Source organism: Anabas testudineus, chromosome 23, assembly GCF_900324465.2.
Source record: "Anabas testudineus chromosome 23, fAnaTes1.2, whole genome shotgun sequence".
NCBI lineage: Eukaryota > Metazoa > Chordata > Actinopteri > Anabantiformes > Anabantidae > Anabas > Anabas testudineus.
The window spans coordinates 5,437,944-5,461,591 of record NC_046631.1 but is presented as its reverse complement, the minus strand read 5'-3'; the positions used below and the strand labels follow the sequence as shown (position 1 = coordinate 5,461,591).

The 23,648-nt window shown below is 40.8% G+C and overlaps 2 protein-coding genes across 8 annotated transcripts in view; both read right to left on the bottom strand.

The window, feature by feature from the left end:
• Positions 1 to 1,176: 1,176 nt before the first annotated feature.
• Positions 1,177 to 17,852, bottom strand: strip2 (striatin interacting protein 2). Of its 3 annotated transcripts, none has more exons than XM_026361480.1 (22): positions 17,626 to 17,852; positions 14,471 to 14,540; positions 13,486 to 13,560; positions 11,571 to 11,705; positions 11,338 to 11,458; positions 10,313 to 10,381; positions 9,443 to 9,549; positions 9,218 to 9,345; positions 8,863 to 9,051; positions 8,256 to 8,306; positions 6,221 to 6,453; positions 5,864 to 5,929; positions 5,714 to 5,777; positions 5,420 to 5,491; positions 5,164 to 5,238; positions 4,883 to 4,980; positions 4,149 to 4,275; positions 3,422 to 3,522; positions 3,235 to 3,301; positions 3,040 to 3,144; positions 2,610 to 2,814; positions 1,177 to 1,879 (listed from the first exon to the last, which is right to left on the bottom strand). In XM_026361480.1, exons 1-22 carry the CDS (start codon positions 17,734 to 17,736, stop codon positions 1,629 to 1,631), a joined length of 2,520 nt encoding a protein of 839 aa, XP_026217265.1. In that variant the 5' UTR covers positions 17,737 to 17,852; the 3' UTR covers positions 1,177 to 1,628. The 3 variants fall into 3 exon arrangements, with proteins under 3 accessions (XP_026217265.1, XP_026217267.1, XP_026217266.1); XM_026361482.1 differs by having other exon boundaries at positions 17,716 to 17,852; XM_026361481.1 differs by lacking the exon at positions 8,256 to 8,306.
• Positions 17,853 to 19,482: 1,630 nt separating this feature from the next.
• The window catches only part of ahcyl2b (adenosylhomocysteinase like 2b), a 35,824-nt gene continuing 31,658 nt past the window's right edge, over positions 19,483 to 23,648 (bottom strand). For 3 of the 5 annotated variants that reach the window (XM_026362596.1, XM_026362598.1, XM_026362601.1), the window contains exons 15-17: positions 23,376 to 23,454; positions 22,273 to 22,393; positions 19,483 to 22,090 (exon numbers count right to left, since the gene is read on the bottom strand). In XM_026362596.1, the coding sequence (XP_026218381.1) occupies positions 22,084 to 22,090; positions 22,273 to 22,393; positions 23,376 to 23,454 (207 nt within the window). In that variant the 3' untranslated portion in view covers positions 19,483 to 22,083. Of the gene's footprint in view, positions 22,091 to 22,268; positions 22,394 to 23,375; positions 23,455 to 23,648 lie in introns of those variants that run through there. The other 2 variants (XM_026362599.1, XM_026362600.1) reach the window with 1 other exon arrangement.

Genomic DNA, 23,648 nt, shown 5'->3' with positions numbered 1-23,648 from the left:
ATCAATTAACAATCTGAACCGATAACATGAAAAAATGTGACCATGCTTTTTGTTGTCTGTGCTTGAGTATAGATATTTCCAGGTAGTCGCATGTGACGAAACAATGTGGTACTACTGTACAAACCCCATTTCCAGAAATAAATTCTAATAATATAAAATTACTAATAACAATAATACTACTCTAATATTATTAATAATAATTTGCCTCTGTCCTTAGTTTTTTTTTTATTCTTTTAAACTCTGAATAGGCAAAAACAATTAAGTTGGTCTGTAAAAACACTGACACTTTTGTCAGATACATAAAGTCAACCCTTTTGTTTTTAATCCTTGTATTTTTGTTTTATTTACAAAGTCCCAACTTATCTGGAGATGGGGTTTGTAGAAAATACACAGCACCATTTTTTGTGGCAACTTCCAAAGTGAGCATGATAAAGTGCTCGCCAAGGCCACCAACAGGGAGCTCAGTGGTTTTGTGCTGCTGTCAGAGGGAGACGGAGTCAGCGGGTCGAAGCAAGGAGTCAAAACTAACCTTCAAGCTGGATCCCTGCTATTCTTATCACTGCTGAGGTTTCATATATGTACATGAATAAATCCTGGATGACATCAGTAATTACTGATTTGATTCTGTGAGCTTAAAGGTGTGACGTTTTCTGGAATAACAAGGATCCTGGTACGAGGTTAATTTTCTATTTTAAAATACTACATTGCGTGAGTTGAGTGCAGTTCCTTTAACCAGATTCTAGTTTGTTTTGTACTGCAAAAACCACCCTCATTGCACTGGGCACATACTTTTAACCTTTACAAACAAACCATACACTTAGAGCTGGTATATTTCTTATTTTTGGTGCCATGAGAGGAAATAGGTCCAACCTCTACATTTGGATGTTCAAAATGACCCTGTGGTTAATTTTCAAAAGGCCTATTTCTTAAATAATAATCATAAAAAAATAATAATAATAAAACGAAATCTAATAAAATAAAACTCATTACACCACAGCCTACATGCCATTATCCAAGCTCTGTGACAAAATAAAAAAACTACACAACTAAGTACAAATAATAAAAATGTACATATTCATAAAAAGAAAAATTGTTTATCATAAACCTACACACAGTGATACAAATAAATATGAAAACAAAAATTCAAAAAAGCACCAACATTTTTAAAAAAGGGGGTGAAATATAAAATTTGACTTCATGTAATGTGGGGCAGTATAACAAGTATCAAACAGACTCCTGCCACAGCAATACATGATGTTTCTTACAAACTGCTACCTCTGCTCTTGCCTGTCACATCCATGTGTGATCACAGTCACAGTAGTCATAGGCACATGTTAGAGTCAAGTGTGTGGCATGTATTTGTGCTGAACTTACAGTAGGAAGCTGTATTTTGTCACATTTGCACTCTCGTGTTCTTTTCCATCCTCTCGCATCACTGGGTGGCCTGACAGGTGACTTTCAGGTGGCCCTCCAGAATCTTTTTCTTTACACTACCTGTTCATTTTATCACGGTATAACCCCCACCCCTCCCCGTGGGTTTCGTCTGCCTCATTTTCTGCAGCAGGAGCACGTCCTAAAACCACTAGGTGACCTCTCTACTGCCAACCCTCTCACACTCTCTCTAACCATCACGGATTTTGCAGCAGCCCCTCCCACTGGATCGGCTGGGAGAACACCTCTCTTTCCAGCCACATCTCGTAGCTGTAGTGGAAGTCCTCGGGCAGCTCCACTCGCTGGCCGAGCACGCTCTGCAGGCAGTTGTCCACTGGTGTGAAGTCCCCGTTCTTGTTCTTGTCATAGCGCCGGCTGTTGAACTTCTCAATGCTCTCCCTAAGGGCGCACTCTTCTGCTTGGAAGTCCCAGGGCCGTGCATCAATGTCTGGGTCAAGAGGAGAGTGAAGAGCAGAGAGAAGAGAATGTAATAGAAAACTCAAGGACACTTATAAAACATGTATTTCACATTGCATTTTAAATATAACATTTTATGGTTCCTTAAAGATGAAACTAAACACACCTGTCTATCTCCCACTAGTTCTCCCTCTTTTTGTTTCTACTATATTCTATAACATATGCATCCATCCATCTATATATATTCTCTCTAACATTAATGGTGACAGATCACTTGCTCTCCTGTTAGGGACGGTGACCCTGAAAAGTCCCCCGTTCTTGTTGCTATGGCAACAAAATCCAGGCAGTTCACCAGTGGCTTTTGGAGAGTTGTATTTCACACACATATGAACGTACAGTAATCGTACAGAAAGACTCATAAACACATAAAAATAGTATATAAGGTACAAACTGACTTGGGTGAACGTGTTCTTTATATATTTATGAGTTATTATAATCATCTGTGTTTAAGATTATTAAATATATTATGTTTATTATAATAATGTTGTGTCAAGGATTTATAATTATAATATCATTTTAATAGTAATGCGAAGAATAAGAATATTTATTAGAAAAGATAATAAATATAAATGTTAAAAACACCTTTCCCTCTCTCTAAATATTCTGAATAATGTATAATTTTTACAATTAAATATGCTATCAGTCCATGAATATTGCTGAATTATTCATTCATGTATCAGATTCTGCAGACTGCTCTTTACCATTTCCATAGGCCCAGTCGTCATTGAGCCTGTGGCGGACCTTCTGGTAGATGGCTGACATGGTCTTCATGTTGCTCTTCCTCCACTGGCGGCCAAGATACTTGGTCTGGATCTTAAGCAGCTTGAGAACATAGAGCTGCATCATGGCCTGTTTTACCTTTAGAGCTCTTTTCAGGATGGGGGCTGACTTGAACACCACCAGCATCTAATAATTGAATGGGAACAAAGAGGGGAGCATGGATCCATGTGCATGATTCATATAAAAAAAAAAAACTGATCTTTTTTCACAGCAGATACTTCATCATAATGATTTGATTTGTCACCTACATGAAATATACCTGCACTGGTGCTATTGGTAATAGAGCTTATGCCTCTCACTAAAATGGATTCTGCTCATTTTACGCCAGTTCAATGATGCTGAATTACTCACCATGGTCCGGGAGTGTTTCCACTTGGTCAGCTTGTTTAGGATTCTCAGCAGGTTGATACAGGAGAACAGGTTCCTCCAGCAGAATTGGTTACTGTCTCCTGCTTCCTGAAAACACACATGTATAGTGACACCAGTAAGGCTTCTCTACAAGGCCCCCTTCATCCAACAAAGGTTCAATCAACTTTTTTCACTCACCAAGCTCTCGGCAGTGAGCTCAGGCATCTCGTGGACCACGCAGTGCGGAAAGTCCAGGACACATATGCTGCAAAAAGATTTGATGTTTACATTTTGGGTACTGTCAGTGGTTGTGTTTTGTGTCTCTTGCACTAAGAGCGCCTTCCTCTGGAAGGTGGGAATAAAGAATAAAAGCAAGTGATCCTACCTGTTTTTGGCACTGATGTAGGACATGATGTTCTGGTTGAAGAACTTGAGGATGAGTGGGATACAGTTGGCAAAGACCAGGTGCTGGGAGACAATTTCAAACTGCAGGGAAAGAAGAGGCGGCAGTTTGGAAAAGTTAGAGAGTCTGACAGACTGGAAAAGAACTTGTATGGCCTTAAAAAATTAATACTTATATGGTATTTTTTGTCAAGATAAAGGTGGAAATCCAGGGAAATTCACAGGGGTGAAAGAAATGGGGTTGATAATCCTGTATTACTGATGAGTTTCCTGTGTGGGAGCTCTGTAAACCCTTCCTCTCACTCCAAGAAGCTTTACAAAGATTACAAAGAGGAGTCATTAAGCTGCTAAATCTATCATGTGTTCATATTTCAGTATTAATGGACTGTGGTTGTTTAAAATGTCTGTATTTTGCCCTGTTTTCTACATGTTATAACACTGATCGAGTCAGGCTTTCCACATGACTGCAATGAGCTGATGGGTCTGTGTGTAATCACTGTTAGTGGCAGCAGAGGGCACTGCCACTTTAAAGGACAAGACAACTGTAAGAGGGTGAGGGAATTGTCCTTCCTAACAACAAAAACACTGTATGATCAGGGAAATTTAAAAAAAGACAGTAAGCACTAGAAGTTGGGCAAAATATATATATGTATTTTTTTAAAGAGCAGATTTTAAATCACTCTGTGTGTGTGTGTGTGTGTGTGTGTAACCTGATAAATATGGTTGAGTTTGAAGTGCTTGAGGAGCAGCAGCAGCAGAGCAGAGATGGCCTTGACGATGATTTCCTTGTGACGGTTCACATCAATTCCCAGTTTCATGCTTTGAAGGACAGTGATACTGGACACACACACAGACACACACACACACACAATCTGTAAGGCTTTAACATCTAATAGTAATAAATAAATAATGATAACACAGCCAGCTTTATCACAGCAGACGATAAACATAACTTTTAAAAGGCAGACTGTTTACTTGCATCTGAGTTATTTTCAGCTGATGCACAATTTCAAACCAAACAGAACAAGTGTGAGTTTTATGACATGAAAATGTCAGACAGGACTGTGAGTTTTTGAGTTTTTATTATTTTCTCAACAGGAAACTCAACTTTCTTTTAGCTCACTGGCTAAGAATGAGTGTCAGCTACTCAAAAACTGCATCCTGCACACCGCAAACACCCCACAGTACAATAAGTATATTTCTGGAAGTATTTTATGAGCAGAGAGAAAATGCTCTATAAAGAGGACTTTTCTTCTTGATATTCTCCATCCTTTCTATCCATAGACAGGAAAGAAAGAAAGAAAAGTATTGTTGTTATTATAAGTAAGTGTGGAGAATGCTTAATGGTACAGATAATGGTTCTATTGTGTTATCCAAAGATAGCTGTAGATGCATAAAATAGGTTGGGGGGAAAACCGTGCAACCGTATTTACACTGTACTTACGGCATTTCCTCAGGCAGCACGTCAGCCAAGATGTTGATCGAGTCAGTTTTGGCTTTGGAGGTCGGAGCTGCAGCCAGTAGCAGCTTCAGGAGGGCAATCTGACACATAGAAGGACACAAAGCAACACATTTATAGTGAATGATATAACAGATAAAATGTGGACAAGGTCAAGACCTCTGAATTAAGGTAGAAAGAGATGATTGAAAAATACCAGTTTTGTTGGTAACCATAATAAACAAAGAGCTATTATATCAAACAGATTTACATTGTGAGCTACTCACCACATACTGGGACAGGTTAGGAAGCATGCCCAAGTACAGAATCTCTGCTGGTGTCTCTTCCACCTCCTCCTCCCCCTATGTCACACACACATGTAATATCAAACACAACACAGAGAGCTTAAGGATTTAAGGTTGTTTTATTTAAATTAAACCAATAACAAAGCCTGAACTAGAAAATTACACCTGTCACATTACATCAAAAGGAAATGGGGACATTTCAGAAGTCAGATAAAATATGTTTGATAAAATTACTGACCAGAGTCATTGGACACTGCTGTAGCTCCTCCTCCCTCTTGATCTGGACTTCAGCAACAGACACATATTTGTGCTGGAGAAAAAAAACTACTGTCAATACAGGAATGAGAAGAAGTGTTAATTACTGACACCTAGAGGGGTACCACTCTGTGTAACTACACTTGTCAGCCTGTTTAAATAGGAGGTATGGATTTCTCCAATATCAGGAGCCAAAGCATAGGAAGAAAAGAGGAATGGAAGAACAGGTCTGTGTTTTAGTGACAAGATTAAAATCATTAGTCTTTTCCCCTCTCACCTGTTTGAGAGTCTTGACGCTCTCGTGGATGGGTCTGGGCAAGCCCACCAGGGTCTCTGTGTCACTGAACACAATAAGCAGTTACACTGGACTGAAAGAACAATAACAACATGTAATGTAGGTTTATTTTATTCTTAGTGAGATACTTACTTTCCCAGAGTAAATCCGATGAACTTGTTTCTACTGGTCTCTAGGAAGTGCTCAATGTCTTTCTCCCTGCAGATAAACAAAAAAAGCTGTTTTCTAAAGGAACAATCATGGGTAAAGCACTAGCTTTGTCAAATGTTATCAGTCACACAATGTGCTGCTGCTCTCTGTGTGAAGGGTTCAAAACCTCCTACTAGTCAAATGGCAGAAGGCCAACCATCATACACTGTAGTGGTTTTATTCTGTGGAATTAAAGTGCTGTTAAGTAGGACATAAATAGTTCATTGTTAACGCTGTAAATTAAAAATTTTTACTAGCAATTTACAGCTGATGAACAGTAATAAAAATATGGGAATTAACCTGACTTTAGGGGCCCAGGGGAGGCCCTTGGGGAAGTTGACCCTCTCTGTTGGGGGCCTAAGAAGAGGAGGAGGTGGCGGAGGCTGGATGATGACATCACGGTCAAGGGGGTCCACCTCGCCCTCAATGCCGCTGTCCGTGTCCTCGGGGTCCTCCTCCTCATCCCGGGCGTCGTCGTTCTTGAACGGGTCCCGCTCGTTGTATGTGTCCAGGCTGTCCTGCTTGACCAAGGGCTGGGAGAGAGAGAGGGCAGGTGGTTCCATCAGACTGAGTAACTAATTTGCCTTGATTAAAGTTTTCCTAAATATCAATGGCAACATTTTGGAAGTGATGTCTAGAGTGATGTCATACTCAATGACATATACTGTGTATATTTACCTTACCTACAGTTTCATGATGTGACAAACATTGTTTAAATGTACTTTTCATTTCTAGTCTAAATCCAAAATGTTCCAAAACAACAAATATGACATCCTGAATTTTCCACAATATGAATAAAATTATATTATATAGAGTAAAAAATAGAGTTTTACACTTATTGGAGATACTAGAATAAGTGGTACAGTGCAAATATGTAAGTGGCATCTGTCTTCTCATCTAACTCTTAATTGCTTCTTTTGACTTCTGGTAGGAGATTATCAAAATCCTAGAAGGGCACCTCAAATCAATACGACATTTTCCCCAAAGTGAAACCAAAAGACAACTTTCCACAGCAACCACAAGCAACATTTCTGATTCAACTTACCACACATGTGCACTTCAAAAGATACAGGCCTATTCTGGCCCATTAAGACCTTATTGAACACTTATCTCCAAGCAAACCCAATTCAGTTCAAGTGCGTAACACCCTTTCACACACATACAAACACAAACACGCAGTAACTCAGTTCAGACAGTTTCTCTAATGAATGACTGTGGCAACAGTGCAAGCATCAGGCATGAGTCAGCGTTGTGAACATTAGTCGAGCTAGAGCAGTTGATGTATGGTGCGCCAGTGGTGGTACTAACGCTGGACTAAGTGAAGAGTCGAGTGAGTGTTGGTGAGGTGGAGAGGAGACAAGAAGGGAGAGTGGAGGAGGTCAAACTGTGTCGTGAGCCATTCTCTATGGAGAAGCCATTCTCTGCTACTGTATGTGGGAGGTAAAGCTATCAGGCTTAGGGGGCAACTGCTTTCAATGACATCCATTTAAGAGCGAGGTCAACTGAAACCGATAATACAACACCTACAGAAGTAAATACATGTTCATGACGATATCAGTTCACCTCCTCAGTGAATGCATTTTAATGACACTGACCCCTAGTCAACACTCAACAGTGCAAGGTGATTTCTGAGGCAAATCTCAGTAGCAATGTGATGACAACTACAAGAGAGATGCTACTACTGTTGATGTCTGGAGTGACTATCTTTATGGGACAGTGGATAGTGACCGCTGCAGCACCAATGACAAAAGCCAGCAAGTCAGGCCTGTCTCTCAAACCCATCCACCCATAGTGAGCAAGACACAGTTGAGGAGAAGGAGGAGGAGGAGTAGGAGGAGGAGGAAGAAGCAGGAGAATACAAAGGATGAGGAGCAAATACAGAAAGAGAAATAGGAAAGAGGGGAGGTGATGAAGTATGCATGATGAACAGAAGATAAAAAGAGAAAAGACAGTGTGGTGTAAAAAGATAAGTAAGACTAAAGGAAAGAGGAAAGATGAAAACTGGTATATTATACACAACAAGCATGAAAATTATGCTAATTAAGTGAACTAATGCCACTGAGGTGAATTTATTTTAAAAAAACATTGAACAATTTGTTCAATTGCCAAATAAAATCATTTGGATAAAGATCAGATTTAAATCAGGATTAAGAGAATTAGATGAGGTTAAATGACAGGCCAAGGAGAATGAGCAGAGGAAAGAGAAAGGAAGGCAAAGTAGAGAGATTAAAGAAGGTGGCAGGGACGTGAGAGAGGAGTGCAAAAAAAAAAAAAAAATCTAGCACAATGCAGGGAGAAAATGCAGAAGGAAACAAGGGAATTTGTGAGTAAAGACCTGCTTCTTGGGAAAGGGACTGTCTCCTTCCAAGCTATCAACAAAGGCACTCTGTGGGGACAGAAGGAAGAGGGGCAATAAGAAACCAGAGGGCAATTAGGGAGAGAGATCCTGTCCAGTATAAAGCTCTACCAAAAACAAAGGGCTGGGATTCCCAAAGCACCAAGATCATCTGTGGTCACTGACTTACAACAGAGAACTGATGATGTTGGAACTAAACCTGACCCAGTTAGCAGATGAGTTACAAAACGAGTTCCGTAGATGCAGTTTAGTAGAAACAAGTGGAGCTGATCAATGATAAAAACGAAAGGCAAATAGTGGATCATTAGTCTCCGTTAGCATTTCTAGTGCTGTTACCAGTACAGTTCAGTTCTACAGTAAGAGTTCATTTAATTTCGTCTGTGATACCGAGATTAACTAACAGCTAGCAGAACACTGGGACTGTGCATGAAACTGCACGTGTTTGAAATGTCATTTGTGCATCTTATAGTTTTCTATGTATGCATATTAAAACTTGTGGCTGTAAAGTTTTATTTTATCCACATCACACTACTGAGAATGTGCTTGTGAATGTAAGTGGTGTAAATGGTGGGGTGGGGGCCTGTACCCTGCGACTTCGGCGGCCCCTCTTCTGCTGTTGCTGCTGCTCGATGAGCTCCATGGCGGAGGCCGGGGGCGAGGCTGCTCTCATGGCCCGGACTACCTTGATGCTGTCCTCCGGCAGTGGGGGTAGGTTGAGATGATCCCGGCTTTGCACTTTCATCTGCTGGAGCTCCTCGAAACCTCCCAACGTGAACTGGATGTTTTTATATTTTCATTTATATACAAATGTTTGAAAAACATTGAACATTAGTTGAAGGTTTGTACATTGTGAAGTAGAGTACAATTATAATTTAATTATAACACACATTTTGATTTATGTACATCGAGTATCAGTGGAAAGCTGATTGTGATGCACTAACCAGTATAGTCTTCCAGAGCAGCAGTAGTACTTTCTTCATGGGGAAGTGTGGGGCATTCATGCTGCAGAACTTGGTCACCATAGTGAAGAGGAGCAGAGCAAAAGGCTCTCCATTGTACAGAGGAGAACCTAGAACGTCAATGTCAATATTTATTTGGGCATATGGATAAAAAGGGTAAATGTCAAGACACACCCTCGTCTAATTCCAATAAGCTAAACGACCCACCTAGCTCATTCTTAAAGGCCTCTCTGGCTGCTATCCACTCAGGTCTGTGATCTTCTGTTTGAACCCTAATGGTCTCCACCATCAGATACATGATGCTGAGTAACACTCTGCAGGAAACAGGAACACACATTGAAAGCAAGTGTGGGTTTGTTTGTGGTAGACATCTATAGTAACAGGTTCCCCAGACAATGATAATGGGCCTAAAAGGTCTACTACTAGAAACACTAGAAACAATAGTATAATGGAAGAGATAATGTGTAACAATTAGAGGTGAGTGCAAGTAACACTTGTTTTATGCAACCAGCTTAAAGGAAAATGATTCGGGGCTTTGTTGGGATAATGCACCACGCGTTCACAATTATCTGGTGGAAGCCAGGTGGTATTTTATGCATTTTACACTTTGTTCACTCAAACAAAGTTTAAAATACTAGCAATTATAATTGTTCCAATGTAGTGGCAGCAATTAGATTCCTTCAGTCTGTAATTATTTCCAAGTGTTGATCGGGGGAGTGCACAGACGGAGATTTGCGTATGTGTGACTAGATGCGGGCGCGTGTGTGTGTTTAGTCTGTTTTGTTCCCATTAAGCAGAAGCAGAGATTGAAAACAAGCATGAGGGAAAGGGAGAAAGTATAAAGATACGTGTGTGTGTGTGTATGCATTTTTGTGAACAGTTGATACAGACAGATGACAGAAATATAAGCATGACAAATACTGAGGTATGTAAACTGATAAAATGTGAAAAAAAAACAAAAAACAAAACAAAAACAAGACAGGAGACATGACCTTGAAAAACTGGTACAGTGCAAAAAAAAATATTTTTGTACATAACTGATTGGCGTAAAAGTGTGAATGTGGCTTTATTACTCACCTGAGCTCTGTGCTGTCTGCAAGAGAGATGGCAGGCTTCCTTACTGCACTGCTGCACGCCTGGCTGTTACTGCAGGAAACACACACACACACACACACACACACACAAACAAACAGTTACATTATTTAACCAACACATATGAAAATAAAAACAACATTATAAACCAGGGTTTCAAATGGGATTTATTTTCATCCTTTGTTTTCTATTTCCAGCAGTGATCTGCATGACAGCATGTGTGTGTATTTGCCTGATTGGTTTGCTTTACACTGGTTTGTCGTGCAGCCTGGTGATAGGACACACTGTACCATGATGCTCCAGAGCAGTTTATGTAACAACAAAAAAGCGCTGGATCCCAACTGAGTGGGACACCAGCAGCAACAAAGCGGACTTGGAGGAGCTGCTGCCAAACCATGGCCCCAGCACGGGGACTGAAGTGCAGATCACAGGCGGTGTGTTTCCTATATTCCTTCATTTCAGTCTGTCTCTCTGTAATTTTAATCCCACGAACACCCTTTCCTCTTACTTGAATTGAGCTACTCTTTGCTATGAAGAGGAGATGGAGGATTCGGGAGTAAACACAGTGTGTGCTGAAGCAACGGAGCAGCAGAAATGAAAAAACATCTTATCTTGTAACCATTAAAATCACATTGATAATTTCAGGGCTTGGACCTAGGAACTTTCAGATGAAGCTTGCAGATAGAAAATAAGACATTTCCTTATCTGAGCAACCTACAAAAATAGTAGTTTTACCCAGTTTTACAGCCTACCCTTTATTTGCCACAGGCCCTACAGTAAGGAGGAAACTAATTAAATAAAGATATGAAGAGCATCATGTTTGCCCTGTTTATGTCTCTGGCTGGCTACGCCCTTCATGTCCCCTTGTTTTACTACTGTATCTATAGTAAACATCAGCAGCAAGTAGTCCTATCAGGCAAACACAAGGTGAGAGATGATGTGATGATGTCAATGCCATTTTAATCTGTATACAACCCACATCCCCAGCATTTTCTCTGTGTCCTACTCACTCTATCTCCATGCTGAGCAGCTCCAGCAGCGCCGTGAAGATGCCCATGTCGTAGAGCAGAAAGACGTTGTGTCTTGACCAGTGGAGCACGTCCACCTCTGTGTCACACTCATCAAAAACTCCTGGGGAGGAAAGTAATAGGAATAGACCAGGTTCTTTTTGTTCAGTACTTTTGTTTGCTATCATGCATCCCGCATGGTGCATTGCTAGTTGAAATGTTTTGGGTCAACGCACCTTGGGCCAGGTAGAGGATGGCCCTGGCCACCTTTAGCCTCTTGTCTCTGTCCGTCACCTCTAGTGCATCCAGCAGCCTCATCACATATGCCCTCTGCTCCTCCACTGTCAGCTCGATCCACCTCCTGCCTCGAGCTGCAGCAAGGACACAATAAGAAGAGTGGAAGAAGTCAAGATAATTGATATAAGGCTAATGGTGTATCCATGTTTTTGTTGATTTTTCTTCTTTTAAGTAGTTCGTCATTAAAAAGAGACAGGAAATATGAAAAGAAAAAGACTTTTATGTTCCCAGTTAAAATAAACCACAGTTAGGCTTCTTACAGCATACCATACCATGTAGGTTTTACTTTCCCTAAGGCTCTACCATCTCAAAAAACTGATAACAATGAAGTATAATAAGCTACATTATGTATTAGTGCAAGTCCAGAGGATGATCTGAAAGCTGTCTAGTAAGTAAGTGCAGGCGTATATGTATCACTTTCTACAAATGTATCTAGCGTCAACACATTGAAGCCACTATAATGTAAAACATAATCTGAATGTAAATCATTTTAGTTAAACTGGATATTTGCAGCAACCATGTGTTACAGAACGACTGCTGCCTTGATTTGTGTGTCATCTCATTTTTTTTTTATTTTTATTTTTTACATTCTGTTCATGCCACTGCATCAGTACTAGAAATAGCTGGAAGCTAGAGAGAACAGAGTCACATTAGATTAGTAATTACCAGACTCTGTGGTGATAATGAGAGAAGAGACTCCACACACACAGTATACTACACACACAAAAATGACTATTAGCACCAACACAAATGATCAAGTTATTTCAAACTTAAGTCTTCTACTTTTCGACTCTTCATTTGACTTTAATCGGCATTAAGCAGCGTAACATCATCATGATCAGTGCAGCTCAGACGTTCTTCATCTTAAGATAGTTTGACTTTCACTGTCAGCTTTAGTCAGGGAAAGGAAATGCTTTATAAAGTCAGCACCGTCCCCTAAAACTGAAATTAGACATGTCGTGATAATCACAGTGATTCAGGTGACTGATTTACAGGTAATTTATGGGTTGCAGGGGAAAACAATGATGAGGCCCTAATATATACAGAGCAAGATTCAGACAGGAAAAGCACCCTCTGACAGCTAACACACAGCACTAACTGAGCACATACATAATGAAAAGACTGCTGCCAGAGAAGCTCTCATCTAATCCTGCTATTCATTACCGCTAAGCCTGGAGAGGAGGTGACAGATAAAGACAAAGTTCGTCTTGCTCCTTCTCTACAATGTGTCTTTCATGATTATTGCTGTAGCTCTGACAGCACAATAATTTCTGCACAATATATTCTGATTTAGTATTATCCAATACAGAAACATATAAAGTATGAAAGGCTGATCTGACAATAACGTCAAGGAGATGACTTTCATTCTTTGAACAGCTTATGAGAATGTCACTTTGATGTACCTGGTCACAGGCTCACATCACACTGTAGAGCAACTCTGGCTTGTGTTGTACTGAGCTGAAAACACTGCTTTTACAGCTCTTAGTGTAAAGATGAGAAAGACATGAGGGGGAAAAACAGTTTCAGCACCGAAAAACTGTAGAATTATAGGTGGAATATATTTCACGTGTACTGGGATTCCCTTTGTGTGTGTGTTGTGTCGAGTAAGTGAATGTTTAGTTATCCTTCAATATTTTACTTAAGGAAACTGTTATCAAGCAGCAAGCTGGCAATATGAGAGCTATATATATATATATATACTGTATATACTGTGTATATATATATATATATATAACTCAGTCCTGTTTGTTCAGTCAACAGTATTCACTGTGATAAACAACAGCAGCAATGGGTGCAACTCCAGATAGACGCATTAAGAGCTCTCTCTCTCTCTTTCTCTCTCACAATTAGTACCATGGGTCCTGAAGTCCTCCTCAAAGTAGTCTCTGTTCAAGGCAAACTCTGGTTCCTCCGTGTAACTATAGAGCTCTGTGGGCAGACGAGCATAAGAAAGAAGACAAAACCATTATTTTACTAACAGATTCATTGTTTAAAGTCACTTATTAAGGTGACATAGAATTATCAAATCTGATGATATGCAGTCCTGAACAGAAAATGAAACAATGGAGTAAAATAGAACAGAAAATGACTGAACATCTCCTCCTGTTCCGAAAGCCGTCGACGTTCCTTGAGCACGACGAGCTGTCGCTGGAGAGCTGCTGCGACTGTGTGTGTGCGCGTCTGCCAATGTGACTAAAGGCAACTCAGCTGTCACTTGTCAACATGTAGGATGACAATAATTTTGACTCTGAATCAATGCTGTTATTCAGTGTTTCTCTATGAACATCTCCTGCCTCTGAGAAAATGACACATTGGTATAAATGACAAATTAAACACCTGAATTAAACTACAGTATAAAGTACAATTAAGAAACATTTAGCGACAATCTGTTCTTTATCATTTTCATCATTCAGCATCTTTTAGTGTTTATAAACCAAGGTCCAAGTCACACGTGAGCTGTTACCACATCCACAAATGCTAGTAAGTTACAATTTGGCAGTTCTGAATGTATAATCACTGTGTTTATGATTACTCATTTCATTAGTCATGCAGTATGTCTTATGTCTGGAAAACATGTCAGTGCCTTCAGCAGTGTGTCAGCTTATTGTCTTGTTTTTATGTAGAACACTGTAACATGAAACATCTGAGGAAAACCTGAGGAATGCACATGCACAATTATTTTTCCAATCAATAGCACATTGTTGTCTGTACGCTAAGTGAAAACAGCAGCGTTACTGCAGGAATTCAGTGGGTGAACTCATTTTGTTTGACTCTGTTCGACATTAAATTAATTGTCCAAAAGTCGCTGATGATGCATTTAGAAGTGACGCTGTCTTACCCGAAAGCTCAGCAGTGAGTGTGTCTGTGTCCCCGTACTCAAACTCCAGGTTAGGAGACTCCAAAGAGCTCTGTGAACAGGAACAGACCACACATGAGGCAACGCTGTAGTATGACAGTGAATTCACAGATGTCCTGCCACCCGCAAACAAACAGATCCTCAAACATACTGCAGGCTATGCACATTTTGCAACACCTACCACTACTCCATTTGCGGTCAACAACACTTCACCTCCACACATCACCCACACACACTCTCTACGCTCGTTCACAGTTTTCCCTCATTGTATGCGAGTTATGATTGGCTGCTGGATCGCCAGGCAACGTTGATTAGTCATTTACATTTTTCTCTCAGATCCAGTTATCCAGTGCCACTCACAGCTACAGGTGTTCCCTACACAATCACTGCTTTAATCAGTGTGACTGAACAGTTACAGGAGGCTCTCCCTGACAAAGTAGGCAATCCAGATGCTCCAGTGAAGCAATAAACTGCAGTGATGCATTGCTAGAGGAAGACAGGAGTCAACATAAGCCCTCTTTCAGAGCAGATTAGCTGCTGTATCCAGGCAAGGGTCTCGGCTTGGCTCTGATTTTAGCCTCACCCTGTGATTAGCACATGCCCAGAAGGCAGACTGCACACATTAGGTTCACTGTGAACACACCTACTGGCTGCATGCAATTGCACAAACCGAACATCTTGCAGGAATATATATAGTACATATAGTAAAAATATTGGGAGTGTATGCGCACCCCCTGGTTGTTTTATTAGGCACAATCGAATGCAATCCAATGCCGCAGCTCTGCCATGAATTTGTTCTAATGCTTTGGCACCCTTATTTATGTAAATAAGGTGGCCAAAACATTGCATGTGCCAATAATAACATAATGCACTCCAGTATGATTCTACCACCCAATGTGATACCTATAATAAAAAACACAGTAGAATTGTGACAGTAAAAAAAAAGTAGCATATAATCTGGTGCAAGGAGAATTGATGGCTGAGCTGCTGTATTAGATTGCACAGGTGTACCTAAATTTAATGCTGAAGAGATATAAGAAACATAACTGGTAGAACCGGCAAGTCCGTAAGCTCATGTGTTTACCCCCGTGAGAACTTCATCCAGCCCAGAACTGTAAATAAGGATGTGCTCTGAGTCAGCTTTCCTGGTTAAATAACTGTGTGTGTTGTCATGTAACTTTATCCTATAAATACCTGCTGTAACCAACTCGGCATGGACTGTAATATACAGGACATCAGCCGGGAGTATGTTTATGACACTGAGTCAAAGTAATGTGATTTGATGTCATTAGTGCAGTTGTAAACCAGGAAATGGGAACCACTTGGGAGCGCACATGGTTCAACATAATAAGCCACAGCTCCGAGTGCAGACTTGGAAAGCCTGTGGTTCTTTAGAATCAGGTGCTGCCTCCTTAAAACCTGGAACAAGCTTTGAAAATTATTATGAAATAAACAAAACTGCAATGAGAGATTAATTAAGGACTCATTTTTAAATGAATATGTGCTGAAATCATTAGCCCATATAATAGATTACAGCTGTAGCGATAATGAACTGTCTTAATTAAGAAATTAATTAATTAGTGAAACCTTCAGATTCAGAAAGCTTTTTTTTTTTGGATTGTATGAAAATATAATGTGGGGAAACCAGCCTTATTTGGCCATTGTGCCTGAAACACAACTTCAAGGCATTTCTGCTTCTTAAATGACCAGTTAATTAGTTTTTAAAGTCTATATTAAGCTGCCTCCTGCGGACACTAAAGTCACTGCTCCTTCCAGCAGATCCCGACAGAGATCTTTCCTTTATCCCCAGGAGCATCAACACAGACAGCCCTGCCTATCTCTCTCTCTCGCTTCTTCCAATCCAACCCTTCTCTCCTTCTCCCTGCTGCCAGCTGACAACGAAAAAGCCGCACTCGCTCCAAACCGGCACAGCTTCTGTGCTTGCACACTCTGCCCGGTGTGCAAACGTCGGACACAATGTCAAGACACGCTGACCCCTCACTCCTACCAACGTGTGCCAACAGTCAATCGATGGATCAGATTTGAGGTTAACTTCACCCAACGGGCAGACAGACTCCTGGCACAGTGAGGCCAGGGAGCATCTACATTCACACATGGCTTTGATGTTAAGTGCTCACCCACCACACCATCGCACCAGAATCCCATGGCTGTGAGATGACTATGCTCCAATTCCCTCAAAAGAAAAGCTTCAGTGTTTTCATTCAGAAGCACACACATGTCAACAGCATTACGAAGTGGCTTTTGGCCCTGGAGGCCAGCTTGGACTGCACATTGTTAATGTGCAGACCAGACTACAAGTTACAGGTTTCTATTTCAGTAGGGCCGCACTAATAACTTACTTGCTCTATATTTTCCTTAAAAAAAATTAAAATATTAGCTCAGTGCAACATCTTTAAACAGGATGTTTTATACAATAAACATTCAAAAACCTAAAGATGTAAAGTCCACACTAACAACAAACAACAAAATAAATAATTAAAAATGTTTTTGCTTGAAAATAATGTTAACAATCAAAATGATGACAGGTTAATTGCCTGCACAGTCATAAAAAGGATGCCCCTTAGAAATACAGGCCGGTGTCACTAAGTGTTTACTTATTTTGTAATCAATTTGTTAATAATGCTATTAACTTAATTAATTAGAAACAACATTGCATTTACTGCTTACTTGGCATCAATGTCTAGTAGATGATCCATTTGAAATTGATTAGCTATGGATTAGGACAAAACCTAGAATGCGCACTAATAAACCATGCATATGAAATATCCCTGTGATATTCAGCTCTGGTTTAATCGTGGTGCTGTGCTCCTGACAGCAGCAGTCACATTTCACCACCTGCAGTCTCCACGTTGAGCACCACTGTAGGATTAACTGCTGGGTTATTTATAGGAGCCGGTTGCCAAAATAACACCTCGGTGTCTGCCTGCCTCGCTGTCTGTCTGTGTGCACGCATGTTTTCGAGCCAAGACAGCGACTCACTGCGCGGAAAAGGACGTTCAGCTGCTCGGAAAGCTCCCCAGCAACAACGCACACGCACGCACGCACACACACATCCAGTGCGCTCCTGTGCCATAAGCTGTAGTAACCGACTGTACACAAACGCCTCTCGAATTTACCTCCGACTCCTTCTGCTGATCCTTGAACACATCTTTCCCTTTCGGCCTCTGTCTGTCGCCGTTATCGTTAAGGTTATTAATGATAGGTACCTCCATGTCCTCCGCCTGCATCGTTCACCGCAGCCTGCTCACGTCCTCCTCCGCTGACAGTGCATACCGGTCCGGCGGAGAGCTGAGACTGCACCGCACCGACTCCGGAGCCCAAGTTGAGGATCTCCTCCTCCTCCTCCTCCACCTCCTCCTCCTGCTGCTGCTGCTGCTACACCCCCCAAGACTGTTTGATTCGCTGTCCCAGTGCGTCCCGAGAGGGCGGGCTTAGAGAGTCATCATGACAGCAGAGAGGCACCTCAGCTGAGCGCATTAGCCTGACAGCACAGGGTCAGAGGACAAATAACCTCACAACAAAATATGTATAGGATATATTTAACAGCTGCTGTTTGATTTTCTATAACTCTCATCCTAAAACTGGGTAAACATTGAAGCTGTCATAGCTATCAGTGTATTAACCAGCCTCTTCTGAAGTAGGATATTTCTCATCAGCTGAATTCCAAATTAAATATACATGAAATGAGACTTTCTCCTGTGTAGTAAAAGATTTCTTGTCCTGTGCCTCCATCTTAATTTGTCCAGTTCAAATGTTAGAAGCCGTGGCTCCCTGCAACCTCTTCACCTCCTACTCACCTTCTCATGAAACAACCAAATGAATTATTAATATCTGGAGGTGGGGGTTGGTGTGTAGGCTACCAGACACACATTCGTACCAACACACACACCCCTGACTGTGAAAACCACTTAAGATGACATGATTGGACTGTACAGTTGAACAGAAGCACGAGCCTCTGCTGGAACATGACCACATGGCCGGGCAGTGGGGGGTGTAGAGGCCAAGTTCAACCATTCAATTATTATTCACTGCTAGATGAATCAATTTAGACTCCCACCCATCCATTTGCAAGGACGCCACGATTTGTGCATGAATTGCAGAAGTGAAGAGGTTTTAAATTCGACATGAGCAAAGCATCCAGACCCCAGTTACTGCAGGGGTTGGTTAGTCAAAGTATAAATGTAAATGAAATGTTGATAAAGGTTAAGGGTTAAAGGTTAAGGTTATTTCAAAGCCTTCCTCCATCAATTAAACAGCCGTCCCTTTGTGAGTCCAAGTCAAGACCTTGACCCCAAAAATCAATTCAGGGGGATCTTTTTAAAATCCACTCACCCTAATCCTCATTGACTGTTTAGACTGAGGTCAAATTAATTTGGTCCACTATATTTTTCATTCATATGTCACGTAACTTTTAAAATCCTATTAAATTTATTTTGTTTTTGTCCAAGCTGAAATAACCCTGGTGATGTCATCATTACGTATCATCTTTCAGTTAAGGTATCTCCATCACAGCCACGTTAAACAGAATTTGTAGTGAAGTATCTCAAACATTTGTACTACTGATAAAAAATATTTTAATCAAATGTCGCTTTGTGTGAGAAAATGATGTGTTTGCACACTGAATAATACTTGATTCTCACATTTCTGCTTCCTGCGTCCAGTCTTGCTTAAAATGTTCACTTTTAAAAAAAGCACAAATGTAAACAGGGTCAGAATAAGTGCCGACGTCTTAATCACAGTTCTTGTTGTCGTACAGCCTATGTCAGAGACATCCCTGTCCCACAGCTGATGAGATCACCCTGGTCGTGACAGACTTGAGCAGCTGCACATATGGGCTCCCTATCCTCCAGCGAACATGCCAACAAATCCACTATGACTGGAGTCACACAGTGGAACAACACCCAAAAACACAAATATGGATGAATCGAGCCCAGAGTCTGTAGAAATCAAAGAGATCCACACAAAAAGGGGTTACAATTTTTACATCTTTATTGAGATTACAGAATGATTTAATTATTGCTCATCATCTACCATTATCACTTGCAATATTTAAACATAAGTTGTTTTTTCTTTTTTATTAATAGACAACTGAAACATGTTTGAGAATTTTGCCAGTTTGTACTGTGTGAGGATTTACAACAATAAATACAGGAACTCGATTATTCTTTTACCTTCCTATGCTTTTAAAGGTTGTCATATCTGTATATAGTATGTATATACATATATGATGCTGGTGTCTTCCCCCAACCCACCCTAGTGTTGGTCAGCTTACGACTGACAAAACGAAACAAAAACTTCTCCCCCTAACTCGCAGGCTAGGATCCTGAGGCAGCTGTTAACGAAGCAACCATGGTCTACAAAAAAGGATGTGTAAAAAACACAAAGACAATTAGACACACACTCTCTCACAAACACACACACACTCGCACAGCAGCCGCCACAACCTCAGCTTCATTTCAGGAGGTCACACACGCTTTAATACGCATTCACACTTACAAAAAGGAAAACATAAGACTTAAGACAACAGGTTTAAGAACTACATTGACAACAGGCCTACAGAGGGGACTTTTAACAGCACAGGACACAAATATGCGCAGACAGTGAGACACTGAGGTTGTATAAGCTGTGACACAGTAGAGAATCTTGTCATTAAATGGTGCTATATGGCTGTGCAGTAGGAATAGTTTGATATTTTGGGAAGTAAGCTTATTTCTTCTTACATAGTGAGGTGAGAAGATTAATACCGCCTTCAAATAGGATTCGGCCTTCTCAACTCTTCCCAAATATACATGAAATGTGTAGGCATTCTTATATTTGAAGTAGTTATTTCACTGGTAAAGCTTTTGTGCTATTTCCACAAGTTCAAATGATCACACTATACTGCTATCCCACTCAGTGACAATAGAGCTGGCACCGTCTCCCAGCAGACTGGCAGAGAATCTCATTGTTTCAGGTGCACAGCCGTTATAGCGGCGGGGTGCACTCGGCTGTCAAGTGAAATGACTGTCAGTTCTTTCTAATTTCCGCCACCAGGTCGGCTTGGGACAACTGCGCAGTTTCATTGCAGAGGAAGGATTTAAGCCTTTCAGGTGGGGAAAGATGAAAATTCCCTTTAAAGGCAAATACACATACAGTTCCAGAGACAGGTACAGTAAAAGTGATTCTTGGATGCAAAGAAGCTACATCACCATTGATTTTATATTTAACCTGAACCTCTTGACTCTGTCAGTACCAAAGAGTTGCGTTATGTATGTAAGTACAGTAAATCTAAACAGCACCATACTTTTCAAAGAGGACCTGATTGAGAAATCTGTGTGAGTACCGAACCGGCAACGACTTGCTGCACATTTGGTTTTTCAGTAAATATTTTGTCACAGTATTAAAAATCAGGGTTTAAGTACATTTATTACACATATCATTAGAACATTTAATTGCTTATCTTTATGACATATGCAGATTTTTTTTCCCCAAAAAGTCATGATATTAGATAGCGCAGGAGAGAAAAATCATAGTTTCTATATAAATATCTAAAATATACAGTATACCCCTCTGACAACCTGCCATGCTTCTGATACAGTATGATCATTCTCAGTAAAGGAAAAGACTAAATGAACAGGTCTGCTCTCACTACCTTGAAATACTTGTTACTTCAACACTGGCGTCGTGCGAGCACCTGGAAATCAACAAAAAGGAGGCCAATGAGATGGCTGAAATGACAGGCGGGAAGAACCCGTCTAAAGTCCAGTCTTACTACCCCGAAAAACACAAACAAACAAACAACTTTGACAAATCACAGGATGTAAAGGGACAGAATGCATAATAAAAAAAAATGCTTAAAAACAGACACAATGGTGAATCTCGATGAAACGGTCAAATAAAAGACATGATATGATTGGACCCTGAGATCCCGCCTAACCCACCCACAACGCCCCCCATTATGTTTGATCCCACCCCTATTACACAAGAGAAAACAAAAACATAATCACAAGTAGAAAAGACAACATCAAAAAGAAAAAAAAAAAATCTTGTCCATTAATAAATCTTGAAAGGTAATCTTCATTGTTTTTTAATCAAGTTTTTTTTTTTTTTATATACGTCTTTAGCGTCAATAATTTCGTCTTTAATACCTAAACGTTAAAATATCTGGCAATGGGAAGGGAGGATGGAGGATTTACATACAACTCGACACACAAATGAGCATCTAAAGAGGAAGAGATGATGGCGGTGAAATGACGAGAGGAAGGCAAGTCAAACATGTCGCAGAAAAACAACGTCGGGGAGCTAGCTAGTGGCGAATGGCAGGAGCAGCTCCACACGGTTAGAGTTAAAGTTATTGTTGTCAAGCGCGAATAAATAAAATGACTGCCATAAGCAAAGGGAAACCCCCGCCCCTCACCCTCTCTTCCCCCTCAGGCCCAGTCAGAGCTCCTTTCCCTCCCCCCCCAAATATAAAGCAGTTGTGTTGACTACTCTGTCCATCCTTCCTCCTAATCCTCTTCTTCACCCTCAACAGGTCTGTGCCATTCATAAAGATATTCATATTGGTATTTCCTCAGTTCAGCCCCAGCACTGGTTTAATACCTTGAAAAGAGAACACAAATTAGAATGACAGATTGTAAACACAAATGTGAGACAGCAATACAACACCTGACTCTTATTCTACTCTTAGTAAACTCACGTCATCCTTTTACTTACAGGAGTATCCCTTCAAAAATCTACAGGCCTGTCAAAATAAGAACCTCTTGCCCCTGCTGTTTTCTTACCTATAGTAGTTTGGCTTGAAGGGCCCGTTCTTATTCAAGCCCAGATACTTGGCCTGCTCGTCAGTCAGTTCTGTAAGATGTGCATCAAATGTAGGGAGATGAAGGCTGGCCACATACTCATCTGGAGGGCGAGAGACAGGAGGAGCATGTTAACATTCAGCAGGAGTCTGAGGTTGATTAATCTTTTAAATGAGGAATGGAAACGAAGTAGCAGGTGACCTCTGGGATCTACCATCTCTCTATGTCTTTTTTTCTCTGCGCTGAATAGTGTCTTCCACTTTCCTCTTCCTCTCCTCTTCCTTTTTTTAAATGTCACCCTTTTATTCTCTCTCTCTATCATCTTTCTGTCAGTGTGTGCTACGGAAGCAGCAGCAGTCACTGAAAGGGTGACCTACATTTGCCTCTGTTTTTCTTTATTATGTATGTGTGCTGCTCTCACTCACCAACAGAACACTAAGAAATGTGACAGGCAATGCTGACAACATGCTGTACACTGTATGCGTACATGCACAGATATGCAAAGACAGTACTTATTCTACTGTGAATAACTGGCCATCAATGGAGAATATTCTACACTGAACAGATGAGACCAAGTGGTATGTCTATAGAGGTAAATGCAACTTGTCTCCAGGCTATTTTCTGGGACAAAAACAAACTGTTAATCACTTCCTTTTCATCTCCTTGCTTGGTGGCTATTTAAGTTCCACACAAGGTTATTTTTCCCATGGCCGTTGTGGATTATGCATATCCCCCCTGTGCCTGCATTGGTTTCCTCTCATAATCCAAACACATGCAGGTTAGGTTAGATTTGTGAGCCTAAAATAGCCCATAGGTGTGAAAGAGAGCATGAATGAGTGACTGTCCCTGTGTGTCAGCCATGTGTCAGACCGGCAATGTGTCCAGAGAGTACCCTGACTCTCACTCAGTGTCAGCTGGGATCGGCTCCAGCACCCCCAGAGTCCTTAACAGGATGAGTGGTAATGCATGGCTGGACAGATGTTGGTGTTATCTAACACCCATTTACACATCTGTAGTGTGTTTGTTTATAGACCACCGTAATATGAAACTACTTGAAGTATTCTATTAACTCAAATAAATCTTACCCATCTTCTTGGGCAGCAGGTAGACATCCTGCTTGTAGCGTCCTTCAGGGGCATTGTACAGTTCTATCAAAGCCAGCGCCTGGAGAGAGACACACAAAACGGTTACTCTCACACACAGACACACACAGCTTTTCGTGTCTTTTTTTTACCTGTGAACTAAAAGCAAGCACAATGCACAATGGGTTCATATGGTCGCCAACACCCACCACATATACATAACATAACGCATAACAGAATTCAGCTCGACAAAACTTTTAAACCCTAACTAATGTA